At 32.6% G+C, this 12789-nt stretch overlaps 2 protein-coding genes across 2 annotated transcripts; both read left to right on the top strand.

The window, feature by feature from the left end:
- The first annotated feature begins 3303 nt into the window (after nt 1-3303).
- LOC143542898 (F-box protein At1g10780-like) lies at nt 3304-5647 on the top strand. Its single transcript, XM_077035370.1, has 3 exons — nt 3304-4049; nt 4891-5171; nt 5265-5647. The coding sequence occupies exons 1-3, from the start codon at nt 3308-3310 to the stop codon at nt 5499-5501; spliced, it is 1260 nt and encodes a 419-aa protein (XP_076891485.1). The 5' UTR covers nt 3304-3307; the 3' UTR covers nt 5502-5647.
- Nucleotides 5648-6776: 1129 nt separating this feature from the next.
- On the top strand, nt 6777-12210 carry LOC143542857 (flavin-containing monooxygenase FMO GS-OX-like 7). The gene is made up of 4 exons (XM_077035333.1): nt 6777-7356; nt 11355-11425; nt 11601-11750; nt 12124-12210. The coding sequence occupies exons 1-4, from the start codon at nt 6834-6836 to the stop codon at nt 12208-12210; spliced, it is 831 nt and encodes a 276-aa protein (XP_076891448.1). The 5' UTR covers nt 6777-6833.
- The last annotated feature ends 579 nt before the right edge of the window (nt 12211-12789 follow it).

The raw sequence follows: 12789 nt of genomic DNA, 5'->3' as shown, positions 1-12789 counted from the left end.
TTTTAATATTTCCACCCGTGTCGCACATGGGTTCTAACCTAGTTTTCAATATATTTGAAGATATGCACACATTAATGATCATTTACATTTAATATCTAAAATAGAATTGTGGTTAATGTATACTTTAGTTTTTAATAAAGAAGTCAACATATTTTAACAGTAAGGACTAATGAATTCAGTTTAAATTATGCAAAGCCTCTCACTTCTCAATTCATATATGTATAAAGTTTTAATTAAGTTATATAATTCAAATTTCCAATTATGTGATTATTTAATTTTAAATCTTTAATTTAATATTCTAAACATAATCATTCAAAAAAAACTTTTAAGCATTAAAACCATGATTAATTATACCTAAAATAATTGGAGTCCTACAATTCATGTTTTTTGTTGAAAAAAATATAAATATGAGTTTTTCATTTTTTAAAAAACCGTTAATTTTTTTTAACTTCATAAACACCTATCAGATAATCAATTTCAACAGACGAAATAGGATCACACAAAAACATTTCATGATAGTTACTTTCATATAACATGTATCAAATCATTCTATGTACTTCTAATTTTTTTTTTGGTTTTATTATTGTTGTTAATCTGTTTGATATGTTTTTACTGCTTTTTTCAAGCTCACAGTAGTATTGAACCCATAACAATATTTAACCCATTTCTATGTTTTCCATATGAATGTAAATTTGAGATTCTAGCATTCTTATTGTTTGAACTATATATTTCATTATTTTTACCTCTATTTTTGTGTCTTTATTTTAAATAATGGACTTTATTAATTTTTTTATATAACAACTCCCATGTAATACACGGGTTCAAAAGCTAGTAATTAATAAATAAAAATCTGTGAAGTTTTTTATTTAATATTTTAAAAAAGAGATAATAAAATGAAATATATATATATATATTAGAGGGCGATACATTTAGCGGAGAGAGTAGTAAGTAACCCGTGGGGGGGGGGGGGGGTTGGTGTTACACTCAACCTAACCCGATATTAAATCTTTGTTTTCAATTGTATAACTTTGCTCTAACTCATTACTAGTTTTGTACAATGAAATCTCCTCTATTCATTTTTTTTAATTTATTACCTTATTGTTGCAATATATATTTTTCTTTTTATTATTATGTATATATGGAAGGTAAATAAAAAACTCTTAAATGTTTTCAAACAATTCCAACGGTTCGATATATTACTTTCACTCATCATTTATCATACATATGATACGATGGTTTAGAAATGGTGAATTCATTATCCATTTTAAATGTTAAGCACAATGTTTAATTATTTTTCTATTTTTGTTTAAAGTATGTTTACAACTATTGAAACATAACTACTTTTATTTACTATAGCATTATTCTAAACATTAAATAAAAAGAGATTGTATGTACATTTTCAATATTTAACCTAAGTAAAAGAGTTACCAAGTATACCCCTTGTATTTTTTTAAAATTGCCAACAAGATCATACAAAAAAGTAAAAACTCACATCTAAACCTAAACACCCTCTAAGTAGAAACATAAATCAATTCGTAATACGAATTCACGATACTCGTTAGAGAATCCGCTTCAAATGCATTCAATTAAGAATTAAATCACATAAACACGTAAACGTATTGAGGAAAACACCTTCTAAATAGAAACATTAATTAACACGAATTCACGATACTCGTTAGAGAATCCGCTTCAAAAATACAGAATTAAAAATTAAACCTATAAACACGTAAACGTATCAAGGAAAACACCATCTAAGTAGAAACATTAAATAATACGAATTCACGATAATGGTTAGAGAATCCGCTTCAAATGCATCACTTAAAAACTAAATCATATAAACACGTAAACGTATCGAGGAATAATCTAATAGTAACATTTATGAAACTCGAGAAAACGACAAACTTTACCTCTATTTCAAAGACAAAGAATCTACTACAACATAAGATTGAGTCTTCGGTCATATGACGTAAAACATGGATCGAGAAGGACTAGAGTTGACAACTTACATAACTATAAGGGTGTTATCTGTCTTTTCCTTATAAAAACAATTACTTTTTTTCCATCTATAACTACAAAAGCCAGACATACCATTAACATGCAACTTGTACAATATTCATTAAAATATGTACATATGTTAGCCACTAGTCTATATAAATCTGGTTTTTTACACATCTGGTCCATAAAATGAATCTTTTGGTTTTCGAAATTTGAATTGTTTTGTTTCTTCACTTCCATGACACTCACTTCAAACTTCATCGTCTTCATGTCTGGTAAATACTTATATTCTGATTCTGTAATAAAGACTTTGACTTTAAAAAGTCAAAGCTTATGTTTTTATGATCAAATTCATCTGGGGTTGAATCTTTATTTGTAATATGTGCATTTTAGATTATAAAGATTGTGTTTCAACTTTCAAGATCAACTCTTTAATGGGTGTTTCTCAAAAATCAAGATTTGTTAACAGATCTTTGAATGTTAGGGTTTTGAATGATTTAAAGATTAAAAGATTGAATCTTTGTTTTTGTTGTTGCAGAAGCAATGGATTTAGATTGGTTTTGAGCATATTGAATTATTGCAAGAAGCCAATTAAGCACATTTGAGGTATGCATTTGATTTTGTATCAATTATTTCTGTAAGAGATAAGAATTCAGTAGGCACGGGGCATGTTCGTGTTCGTTCATTTAACTCTAATCGAACACAGACATATCATTGAAAAAATTTATGTCGGCATACTCGTTCGTTAAGAAAACGGGCATGTTCGTGTTCGTTAGTTTAAAACCTAAACGAAAAGTTCACAAATGTAAATGAACAAGAATAAATGAACATAATAGAAAAGACATAAACGAACATAATTGAAATAAACCCCTTTATGTTTATACTTAAATAAATATAACTACTTACGTATTTATTAAATTTTTAATGAACAGATACGGACGTTCATGAGCGTAAGAATAAACATAAACGAACACAAATCGATATAGTTGACCTAATATAACCAAGTACATATATATACACATACAATTTAAACGAACCCCTTTTATGTTTTTATTTATATAAATATAACTACTTACCTATTTATTAATATTTAAACGAACATAAACTGACGCTCATGAACATAAATGAAAAATGTGTGTTCGTTCGTTTAATTAAGTGAAAAAAATTTGCTCATGTTCATTTTTTTTATTAAATTAGAACATAAATGAACTTCCCACCGAACAGTTCATTGAACTTGTTGTGCTCATTGAATCTTTAATTTTATTCAAATTTAAAATGGCCCCTAACTGTTTAATAATTGTTTTCAGAGAAAATGGACTCCTTACCAGATGCTATTGTCCAATACATTATATCAAACTTAACCAATGCCAAAGATGTGGCATCTTGTAATTGTGTCTCCAAGAAATGGAAAGACTCTACGCCTTACATTACGAACCTTTACTTCCCTCGTAGCGTCTTTGACCATCTTTCAAATGGTCAAACTCCCGACACAGTTGTGTTACAGATGATCTCATCACTCTCTCGACTTGAAGAGCTTGTAGTTTACTGTCGGTTTACCAACATTGGACTAGCTTCATGGCTGTTGCATACGGGGACTACGTTAAAGAGCCTTGAACTCCGTATGGATGATCTCGTGGGCCAAAATACCCCTACCGACGGCCCGTCTAAACTTGAATGCATTCAAGCTGCAAGAAACTTGGAGTCTTTAAAGCTTTGGGGCGTGTTAATGATTCATGCACCGAAATGGGATGTGTTTGAAAAGCTAAACGTTCTTGAAATTGTTGGAGCGAAGTTGGAGGACTCGGTGTTGACCGAAGCGCTTCGATCAACTCCTAATCTTACCCATCTAGTGCTTCTTGGGTGTGATGGTTTGAGGAATGTTTGTATTGAGCTTCTCGAGCTTAAACATTCTAAACTTGATTTTTATGGTTCGGGTAGTTGCTCACTCACACTAAAGGCTCCAAAGATCGAGCATCTTGAGATTCAAGGGTGTAGTTGGATTAAGGTTCAAGAGACCAGTTGTTTAAAGAATCTTTCGATCGCTAATAGTGCCGGTAAGTATTCAAGATTCGACATATGTTCCAAATTTGATGGGCCGGTTTGGGTTCAAACTGAAACAAAAACTGAAAAAAAAAAAATCGATTTTGGGTTTTTAAAAATCATTTGGTTTTTTTCGGTTTTGCCATTTGGGATGAAAAGTTTTGGGTCCAAAATAATGAATTTGGGTTGAATCTTTGGGTCTAACATTTTCAGTAAATTATACCTTTCGTCCTTTAATTATATAGCAAATTTCAAGTTTTGTCGTTAAAGAAAATAACATAAATTGTCATTAATGTTCAAAGTTGTTTAGATGTTTCGTTCTTTGTGTTCACGTTGATAATTAATTGATGATTACATTTACACGTTTGGGCCAAAATTTTGGTTACACACTGTATTATTTCGGTGTAAATTACTCAACATTCAATGATTCAAAAGTAAAAATTATAATCCAAAAATTTAATAAAAAAAACTCGGTTGTTACCAGTTCGGTTATAAAATTTGGTTATGTTTGTTCGGTTTTTGGTACATGCAAAACCGAAACGAACTAGAAAATTGGTAGTAAAAAACATAAAACCAAAGCATCGGTTGTAGATTGGGTTTGAGTATATCGGTCATCTAGGTTACGTGTCGGTTATTTAGTTTTATGCACACCCTAATAGTATCTTGGGGGCTTTTCGATGCTCGTTTAAGTAGATCTCACATCCAAACATTCCATAATAAACAAATAATATTACTAAGATTTTTCAACATGCAAGAAAACTTTTAGAAGAAGACATCCAAATGCTTTCATTCCAATTTATTTATGAAAATATATATAAATATGATTATGATTCTTATTCGTTAATCTGCTTGCAGGGCGAGTTTACATGGTTGACTTTGGTAAGCTCATGGCGCTTGAATCATTATCCATTAGAGGCGTGCAATGGTCTTGGGATGCAGTAAGCAAAATGCTTCACTTTGCAAGTGAAGTTAAGCATCTTTATATGAAAATCGAATTCACCGGAGATTTTGAAGCTCTTCTTCCATTCCCGGAAATCAATTTTGTTGACTTTTTCAATAGTCATCCCAAGCTCAAAACTTTCGACATCCACGGTGCAATGTTTGCAGCTCTATGCCATAAAAACAGTCTGAAGAGTGTAAGCCTTGTTACATATAATTATCTTGTTATATAATAAATATCACAAAATATTAAAGAATCTTTATTCTATATTCATGTTTTATTTTCTCAGGTGAATTCGAGTTTTGTGATTCCGTGTCTTGAAGAAGTTGTGATCACTGTGAGATCACCGTTAAATGCTGAACAGAAAATGAGCACTCTCGAGGCGTTGGTGAAGTTTGGAAACAATTTAAAGAAGATGAAGATCAAGATTCTTCAGATGAGAAGCGCGCATTGCAGCGTTGATGATTTTTTTGAGGAGGTTTGCAAGTTTAGATTCATGAATCACAAGTTAGTCTCAATAGAATAAGGCTAAAGTCCATGTTTTTTTTTTATTCAATTCATTGCATAATTGGATCTTATATTGTTGTTGGCTATAGAACCTTAATTACCCTTAATGTTTTTTGATATCTTCATGTTTATCTGTTTTGTTCTGTTTTTGTACTATAAGGAGTTACAAGTACGCCTGCAAACGAACCGAACGTTCGGTGAACTAATTGTGAACCGTTGGGCAGGAAGTTCGTTTATTTAATAAACGAACATGAACAAAAATTGTGTTCATGAACACATGTTTCATTCGTTCATTTATGTTCGTGAACCATTGTTTATGTCCGTTTATTTATGTTCATTTATGTCTGTTTATTTATGTTCATTTACATATTAACAGAAAATAATATAATATTATCTTGAAAAGTCATCTACTTAATGGTTTTATATTTGTCCATTTGTGTTTATTTATGTTAATTATTTGTTCATATATGTTCATTTATGTGTTCGAGAACCGTTCATTTGGAATTTAAACAAACGAACATAAACGAACGCGGCATATTCATTTCTTAAATAAACGAACACGAACACAAAATACGTGTTCAATTAAGTCTTCGTGTTATTTTAAAGCTAAATGAACAAACATGAACATGCCCTTGTTCGTGTTCTTTTGATTCGTTTACAGACCTAGTTACAAGTGGTATTTAGGCCAGTTGGCTCTAACATGTTTAGACCCGTGACTTTGTCTGCATTTTTCTTATTTAAAGTTAACTAATGTCTTTAAACTGATAAAAAAAGAAGTTATTATACAACGCATGAAAAAATGTACAGACCGTAACTTTATGAATCGGACTGGATGAACAAATCTTTTTCGATACTCTTTTCGTTAAAAGTTAATTAATTTCTTTATAATGATTAAGAATTTGTTTATTATACTGCGTATGGAAACATGTTCAGACTCGTGACTTAATGGGTCGAGCTCGATCTACCCATGACCAAATCTTTGTCTATATTTTCTTACTTAAAATCAATTAATGTCTTTAAACCGATAAAAAAAAATTTAATGAAATTTTTTTTCATACGTGTGGTTTTATATGTCCCGCATGATTCTGTCACTGACAATGGCAATAACTGACGCCTATAAACCCACACGGCCTATATGACTTGTCAGTAATATAATATCTGTAGAGTTTTAGTCGACACTAATATCTTACGTTATAAAACTAAAGAAACCTTTATATAGAATAATCAAACCACGAGATATAATTAATAGAAATATTTATTAAATATTCCAATGATGTCATGGAGTTGGAACTCTATTAATGTAGCTTTTGTAGATAGTAACCTTATATAAAAAATACACAAGCTATCAGTCATGACAGCTTCTTTAAAGGTTGCTGTAATTGGAGCCGGTGTCGCCGGGCTAACCGCAGCCCGTGAGCTTCAACGAGAATCCCACCAAGTCGTTGTGTTTGAAAAGTCACACCGACTAGGTGGAACATGGGTCTACGACCCACGAGTTGAGTCCGATTTACTAGGAATAGACCCAACTCGAGATGTTGTTCATGGATCACTCTACAAGTCCTTGAGAACAAATTCACCGCGTCAACTTATGAGCTTCGCTGATTTCAAATTTGAAGAAAAAATATACGATGATCACAGTATTAATCCCGGGCACGAAGAAGTTTTAAAGTTTTTGGAAGATTTTGCAACTTGTTTTAAACTCACTGAGTTGATTCGGTTCAATACTGTGGTGACCCGAGTTGAGGTCGTTGATGCTGACTCAGGTATCAACTCGTTTGTGGTTGAGTGGAAGACTAATGAGGCGAGTTCGATAGAGGTGTTTGATGCAGTTGTTGTTTGCAATGGTCATAACACACAACCTCTATGTGACATTCGTAAAATTCGGGTCTCGTTGTATTCGTTTTATGATCCGTTTATCATGTAAACCGACCCGTTTTGTAAACCGAGACTTATGATATAATCAAAATGATGGTTTTTATGTTACAATATTGTCTTACACTTGTTGGGTCTTGAAAACATCCTTTACGGGCCTTAAAGCGCGTTAAAAACACTAAAACGAACTTCGGGGCCAAACTGTCATTTTTGAAACTTTGTAAAGTATCACTAGACCAAAATGTTTCTTATGTTTCTTGTGTTCCCTTGTTTGTTTTATCGTCCAACGAATTCGAGTTTTAACCATTAAACCTCTTGTTTAACCAAATTTAACTTTTCCTATAAATACAAGGCCATCTCTAACATAAATCCTTGCTCATAAACTTCTTTCTCTCTCAAATTCAAAGATTCTACAAGGTTATTTTCATGTTATTGTCGGTTTTGACTTCCAAAGTCAAACTTATGTTATTCTTGCATTGTAACTAACTTACTAACTCTAACTCAATACTTGAAGTATATGGTGGTACAACATATATATAATACACACCCCTTGTTTCCTTTATTCGTTACTTCACCGACTCCGGTTGGTTAAGTTTCGAATGTCATAAGGCAAGGCTTCCTGGAGGACTTCGTGTTCTTGATACACACACACACACATAACTTATTATACATATCATTTAGGTCTAACTTCTGCTCATTTTAGTTTGTTAGTCACATTTACAAGTCTTGGGTATGTGGAATCCATCTATGAACTCATTGTGAGATGGAAACCGAACCAAATCGAACTTTTGTTAAAAAAACTTGTTGTTGACCTTTTAGTTGTAGAACTTAAATATTTCTCATTTATAAATTATTATACAAGATATATGATATTTGGGCATGTGGAGACCATCAAGGAACATATTGTGAGATGGAAACCGAACCAACCCGATTTTACTCGCTTAAGACACACAAGTATGTTTTTAGCTATCAAGACTTGTATATTTCTCTAAAAATAGTTTACAAAATGATTTTAATTACTTTCTTAAGTACTTGGAATTGTTCGATCCAACTTGATCTCATAACATAGTTTGGACCGACAAAACCGAACACTCGCTTAACGTACGTTGTTAGTTCTAAAACAATAGATCTACATACTTGCTTAAGTTTTATAAAGTTTTATTGAGTTATCTTATAATATTCATTATTTTGGAAAGTTGACTTTGGGTTTGACCAATTATCAAGACCCGAACCGACAACCCGAACACTCGTTAAAAACCCGTTTTAGTATCTTTGTCCCAATGGAACTTGCATTTTAGCATTTTTCCCACCTTATTACTTAACATTGGTTAAGTAAATATTAAGGTTATATACTTTAACCCGGTTTTGAGCAAACTCACATTTTTAAAGAGTTATTATTATAAATTCTTAAATAGTTACATTTTAAACCTCGAACTTTAAATTGTTTACTTATTGTAACAATTATTTTATTTAAAGATCTTCATGGCAACATTTCTAAATCCAAGACTTCTTTTATTTTAGGCTTCATACGTTAACTCGTCGTTCCGGCAAATCTCCAAATAATCAAACTTTCAAGTTTATTACTTGAACGTGAGTAACTTCATACCCCGTTTTCTACCTTTTATTTTGGGGGTGACATTTCATCTTATCTAAACTAAATGTTTTATACTTGTGTCTTAAACCACAAACGTTGTTGTATACTTTACTTGAATAATTGCTCGATTTGGTGTTCTATGCTTATTTGCCTATGTGTTTATCGCTTTTGGATGGTGGAACTATAAATTCTAGACCATTTGGCAACCCCTCATGGCAAGGTGTCGTTAACGTAATGCAATTAACGATAACTATAAAATCCTAACTATTTGGCAAACCCTTATAGTTGGGTGTCGCTAACTTGTTAGCGATAACTATTTATCCAAGTTTATAGCTATTATTTACGGTTTTGTATACTAGTTTTCATCATCATCGTACTCAGTATATCCCACCAATAGCAATGCTATGGTAGGGTCTGAGGAGGGTAAGATGTAGACAGCCTTACCTCTATCCCATAGGGATAGAGAGGCTGCTTCCGGTAAGACCCCCGGCTCGACAGTAGTTTTGCATCAAGCCTTGGACATAAGGCACATAGCACTCAATCATCGGGACACCGGCTGATCGGTGCATGTGCCCTTGTCTTTCGGCTATCAACGCCACCACATGATGCCTGATTAACCGTCCGTCACTTTTAACGTTATTTTCACGAGATTAGTAAAATAACGTCAAAATTAGTGCAATTTCACTTTTGCCCACCCGAGGGTTCACACATATATACATCATATCATATATACATCATATGATGTATATATGTGTGAACCCTCGGGTGGGCAAAAGAGAAATTGCACTAATTTTGACGTTATTTTACTAATCTCGTGAAAATAACGTTAAAAGTGACGGACGGTTAATCAGGCATCATGTGGTGGCGTTGATAGCCGAAAGACAAGGGCACATGCACCGATCAGCCGGTGTCCCGATGATTGAGTGCTATGTGCCTTATGTCCAAGGCTTGATGCAAAACTACTGTCGAGCCGGGGGTCTCACCGAAAGCAGCCTCTCTATCCTTATAGAGTAGAGGTAAGGCTGTCTACATCTTACCCTCCTCAGACCCTACCATTGCTTTGCTATTGGTGGGATATACTGAGTACGATGATGATGATGATGATGTATACTAGTTTTGTGGCTGTTCATACTAAATATCTATTGTTCAAACTTATGAATTGCTCACCAACCTTTGTGTTGACAAACTTTATTTTATGAAATATTACAGGTTTGCATCTAGGTTGATTATGGAGTTCGGTGAAGAAAACGTCACAAATACCGTTAGGATATTAGCAAAAATGAACAATATTTGATTTGCTATATTTTGTGATATTTTGTTGTATTTGACTTTTGAATATTTGGTTATGTGACATTTTCGATGTTGTGAAATGAAATGAGTTTGTTAAATATTGTCGCTTTAAATAGTGTCATGCGCTTATGGGCAATCGTTGCACCCCGACATGTTCCGCCGCCTTTGGTCGGGGTGTGACACTCTACTCGCAACCGACATTCCAGGTGAATGGTTTTGTATATCTTCTTGCAAATATTGAAAATATCATACACGCACACGTGCAAAACTAAAAATATTGTATATTAATAAATGACCATTTTTCATTCTTATTTTCTAAACTTTAAAATTTCATTTATGTCCATTTTTAACTTCAAATATTTTTAGTTACCCATTTTAACCTTAAATTTTATTTTATTTTTTACCCATAAACATTAGTTTTCTCAAAAATTATAATATAACTTTCTTTCTTTATAGCAAGCATACATCTAGTGCTGCAAATGGACCAAACTGATCGGAACGTGGCCTCACTCATGTTCATTTGTTAAGCTTTTACCGGACAAACAGACGGTCACGAACACATAACTAGACAAAACTTTGTGTCCGTGTTCGTTTGTCAAGGAAATGAACTTGTTCGTGTTCGTTGGTTAACATTTTAAGTGAACATAAACGAACACAAGTGAGCATAAACGAACAGTTGATATCAATAAAAAAACATTGGTAATCCCAAACATTAGGCATAAGTTGCATAACCACCCAAAAGATAAATCACGTTTTGACGAGAAACGTTGTTTCTTGTGGCGGACAGGTGAATAACATGTAAGAACCTGGAAACACAAGCACAAAGTGCCAGATGATCACAATAAAATTTTCACAATTAACACGTTAATTTCATTTGTACATGTGACTTGTATATAGTCTAAGAAATCTATAAACATTCATATGATGTAAACCACAATTAACACTCGACTGAACCATTGAAAAAGATATATAAGAAAAAGATATTTTAATTGAACAAATCATATAATGGTAAGGGTAGAATGGTCATTAGGTAGAAAATCATTAAACTAGGTATATAATTATGATATTTTTAGTTTTGCTTTTGATTGGGTATATCCGTATATATGATATTTTCAGGTATCGAAACATGGTCTAAAAAGCAAATGCATAGTCATAACTATCGTGATTCTGAACCATTTCGAGATCAGGTTAGTGATAAGGCTAATTGCGTTTTGAAAATTGCTATTTATACGATTTCATTAATTTACGATAACTTAATAAGCGCTTTCTGATTGGAATGCTATATTTGATACTCTTTAGTCTTTTCTAGTTATATGTATGACTTGGTAGTTGGTATGACTGTATGAGGTTTAAAATGATTAGATTGTAGTTGTGATCGGAAGCGGACCAAGTGCAATAGACATCTCACGTGAAATAGCAGCGGTGGCCAAAGAAGTTCACTTGTCGTCAAGATCACCACGTGTTAAGGTTGGGAAATCAGAGAAATTCCAGAATATGTGGCAACACTCTAAGGTAGTATAATGTATATATCAAACTTGATTTACAACTATATAAACACATGATTTTGGGGTGTGTGAGTGTGTGTGTGTGGGGGGGGGGGGGGGGGGGTGTTAGGCGATTGCCCAAGGTCAGTTCTGCCTAGAGACCTATAATTGTTAATATATATATATATATATATATATATATTTAAAAACAAATGCTTACAAAATGGCTTAAAAGTGAAATGTGGTATGGTATCTTCCCTCACAAATGTGAGGTTGTAGGTTAAAATCATTGCAAGAGTAAGGTAAATATAAAATTTAGTTGTTAAAAAAAAGTAAAAATGAGGCGAAGCACGTATAAAATGTTAAAGAATATACTAAATTTAATTTGGTGACGCTTTTAGATACTAAAAACAAAAGGTGACGGCATGGTGATATTTCAAGATGGGTTATCTGTTGAGACAGATATCATATTCCACTGCACTGGGTAAGTCCAAGATAATATAGTATCCAATATCCAAACGCATGTAATTGCAGCTAAAAAGATATGAGAAATGTATAATATTTATAAGTTTTACCTGTTACATATCACAAGTGTGTTGCGTTTTAGGTACAAATTACATGTTTCATTTCTTAAAACAAATGGCATTGTAAATATCCAAGACAAACATATCAGACCTCTCTATAAACATGTTTTCCCTCCGCAACTTGCTCCAAACCTCTCCTTCGTAGGAATTCCATCAGAGGTAACTTTTTATCATCGTCGTCTTTAGAGAAATTAATATATCTAACTCGTCTGTTTTCCTGTTATATGGAGAGCTTTACATTCGTTACAATTGAGTGTCAGTCAAGATGGATAGCACAAACATTGTAACGAAAAGTTTTGTTGCCATCAAAAGATGAAATGTTGTTTGATGTCGAACAATATTACCAAGAACTGAAAGAAAAAGGGGTTCCTGAATGCCGCATTCATTCTATGGGATTTCAGGTTTTTTTTATTAATTATTAAATCTATTTTTGTATCGTTTTATTATTATTATCAACTGTTTTTTATAACGCATGGTCTTCTC

The sequence above is a fragment of the Bidens hawaiensis genome, unplaced genomic scaffold (genome assembly GCF_021521415.1).
Source record: "Bidens hawaiensis isolate Kalapana, Puna unplaced genomic scaffold, B.hawaiensis_p1.1 tig00012999_1, whole genome shotgun sequence".
Classification (NCBI taxonomy): domain Eukaryota; kingdom Viridiplantae; phylum Streptophyta; class Magnoliopsida; order Asterales; family Asteraceae; genus Bidens; species Bidens hawaiensis.
The sequence above is the reverse complement of the archived record's forward strand: the minus strand, read 5'-3'. Positions and strand labels throughout refer to the sequence as shown.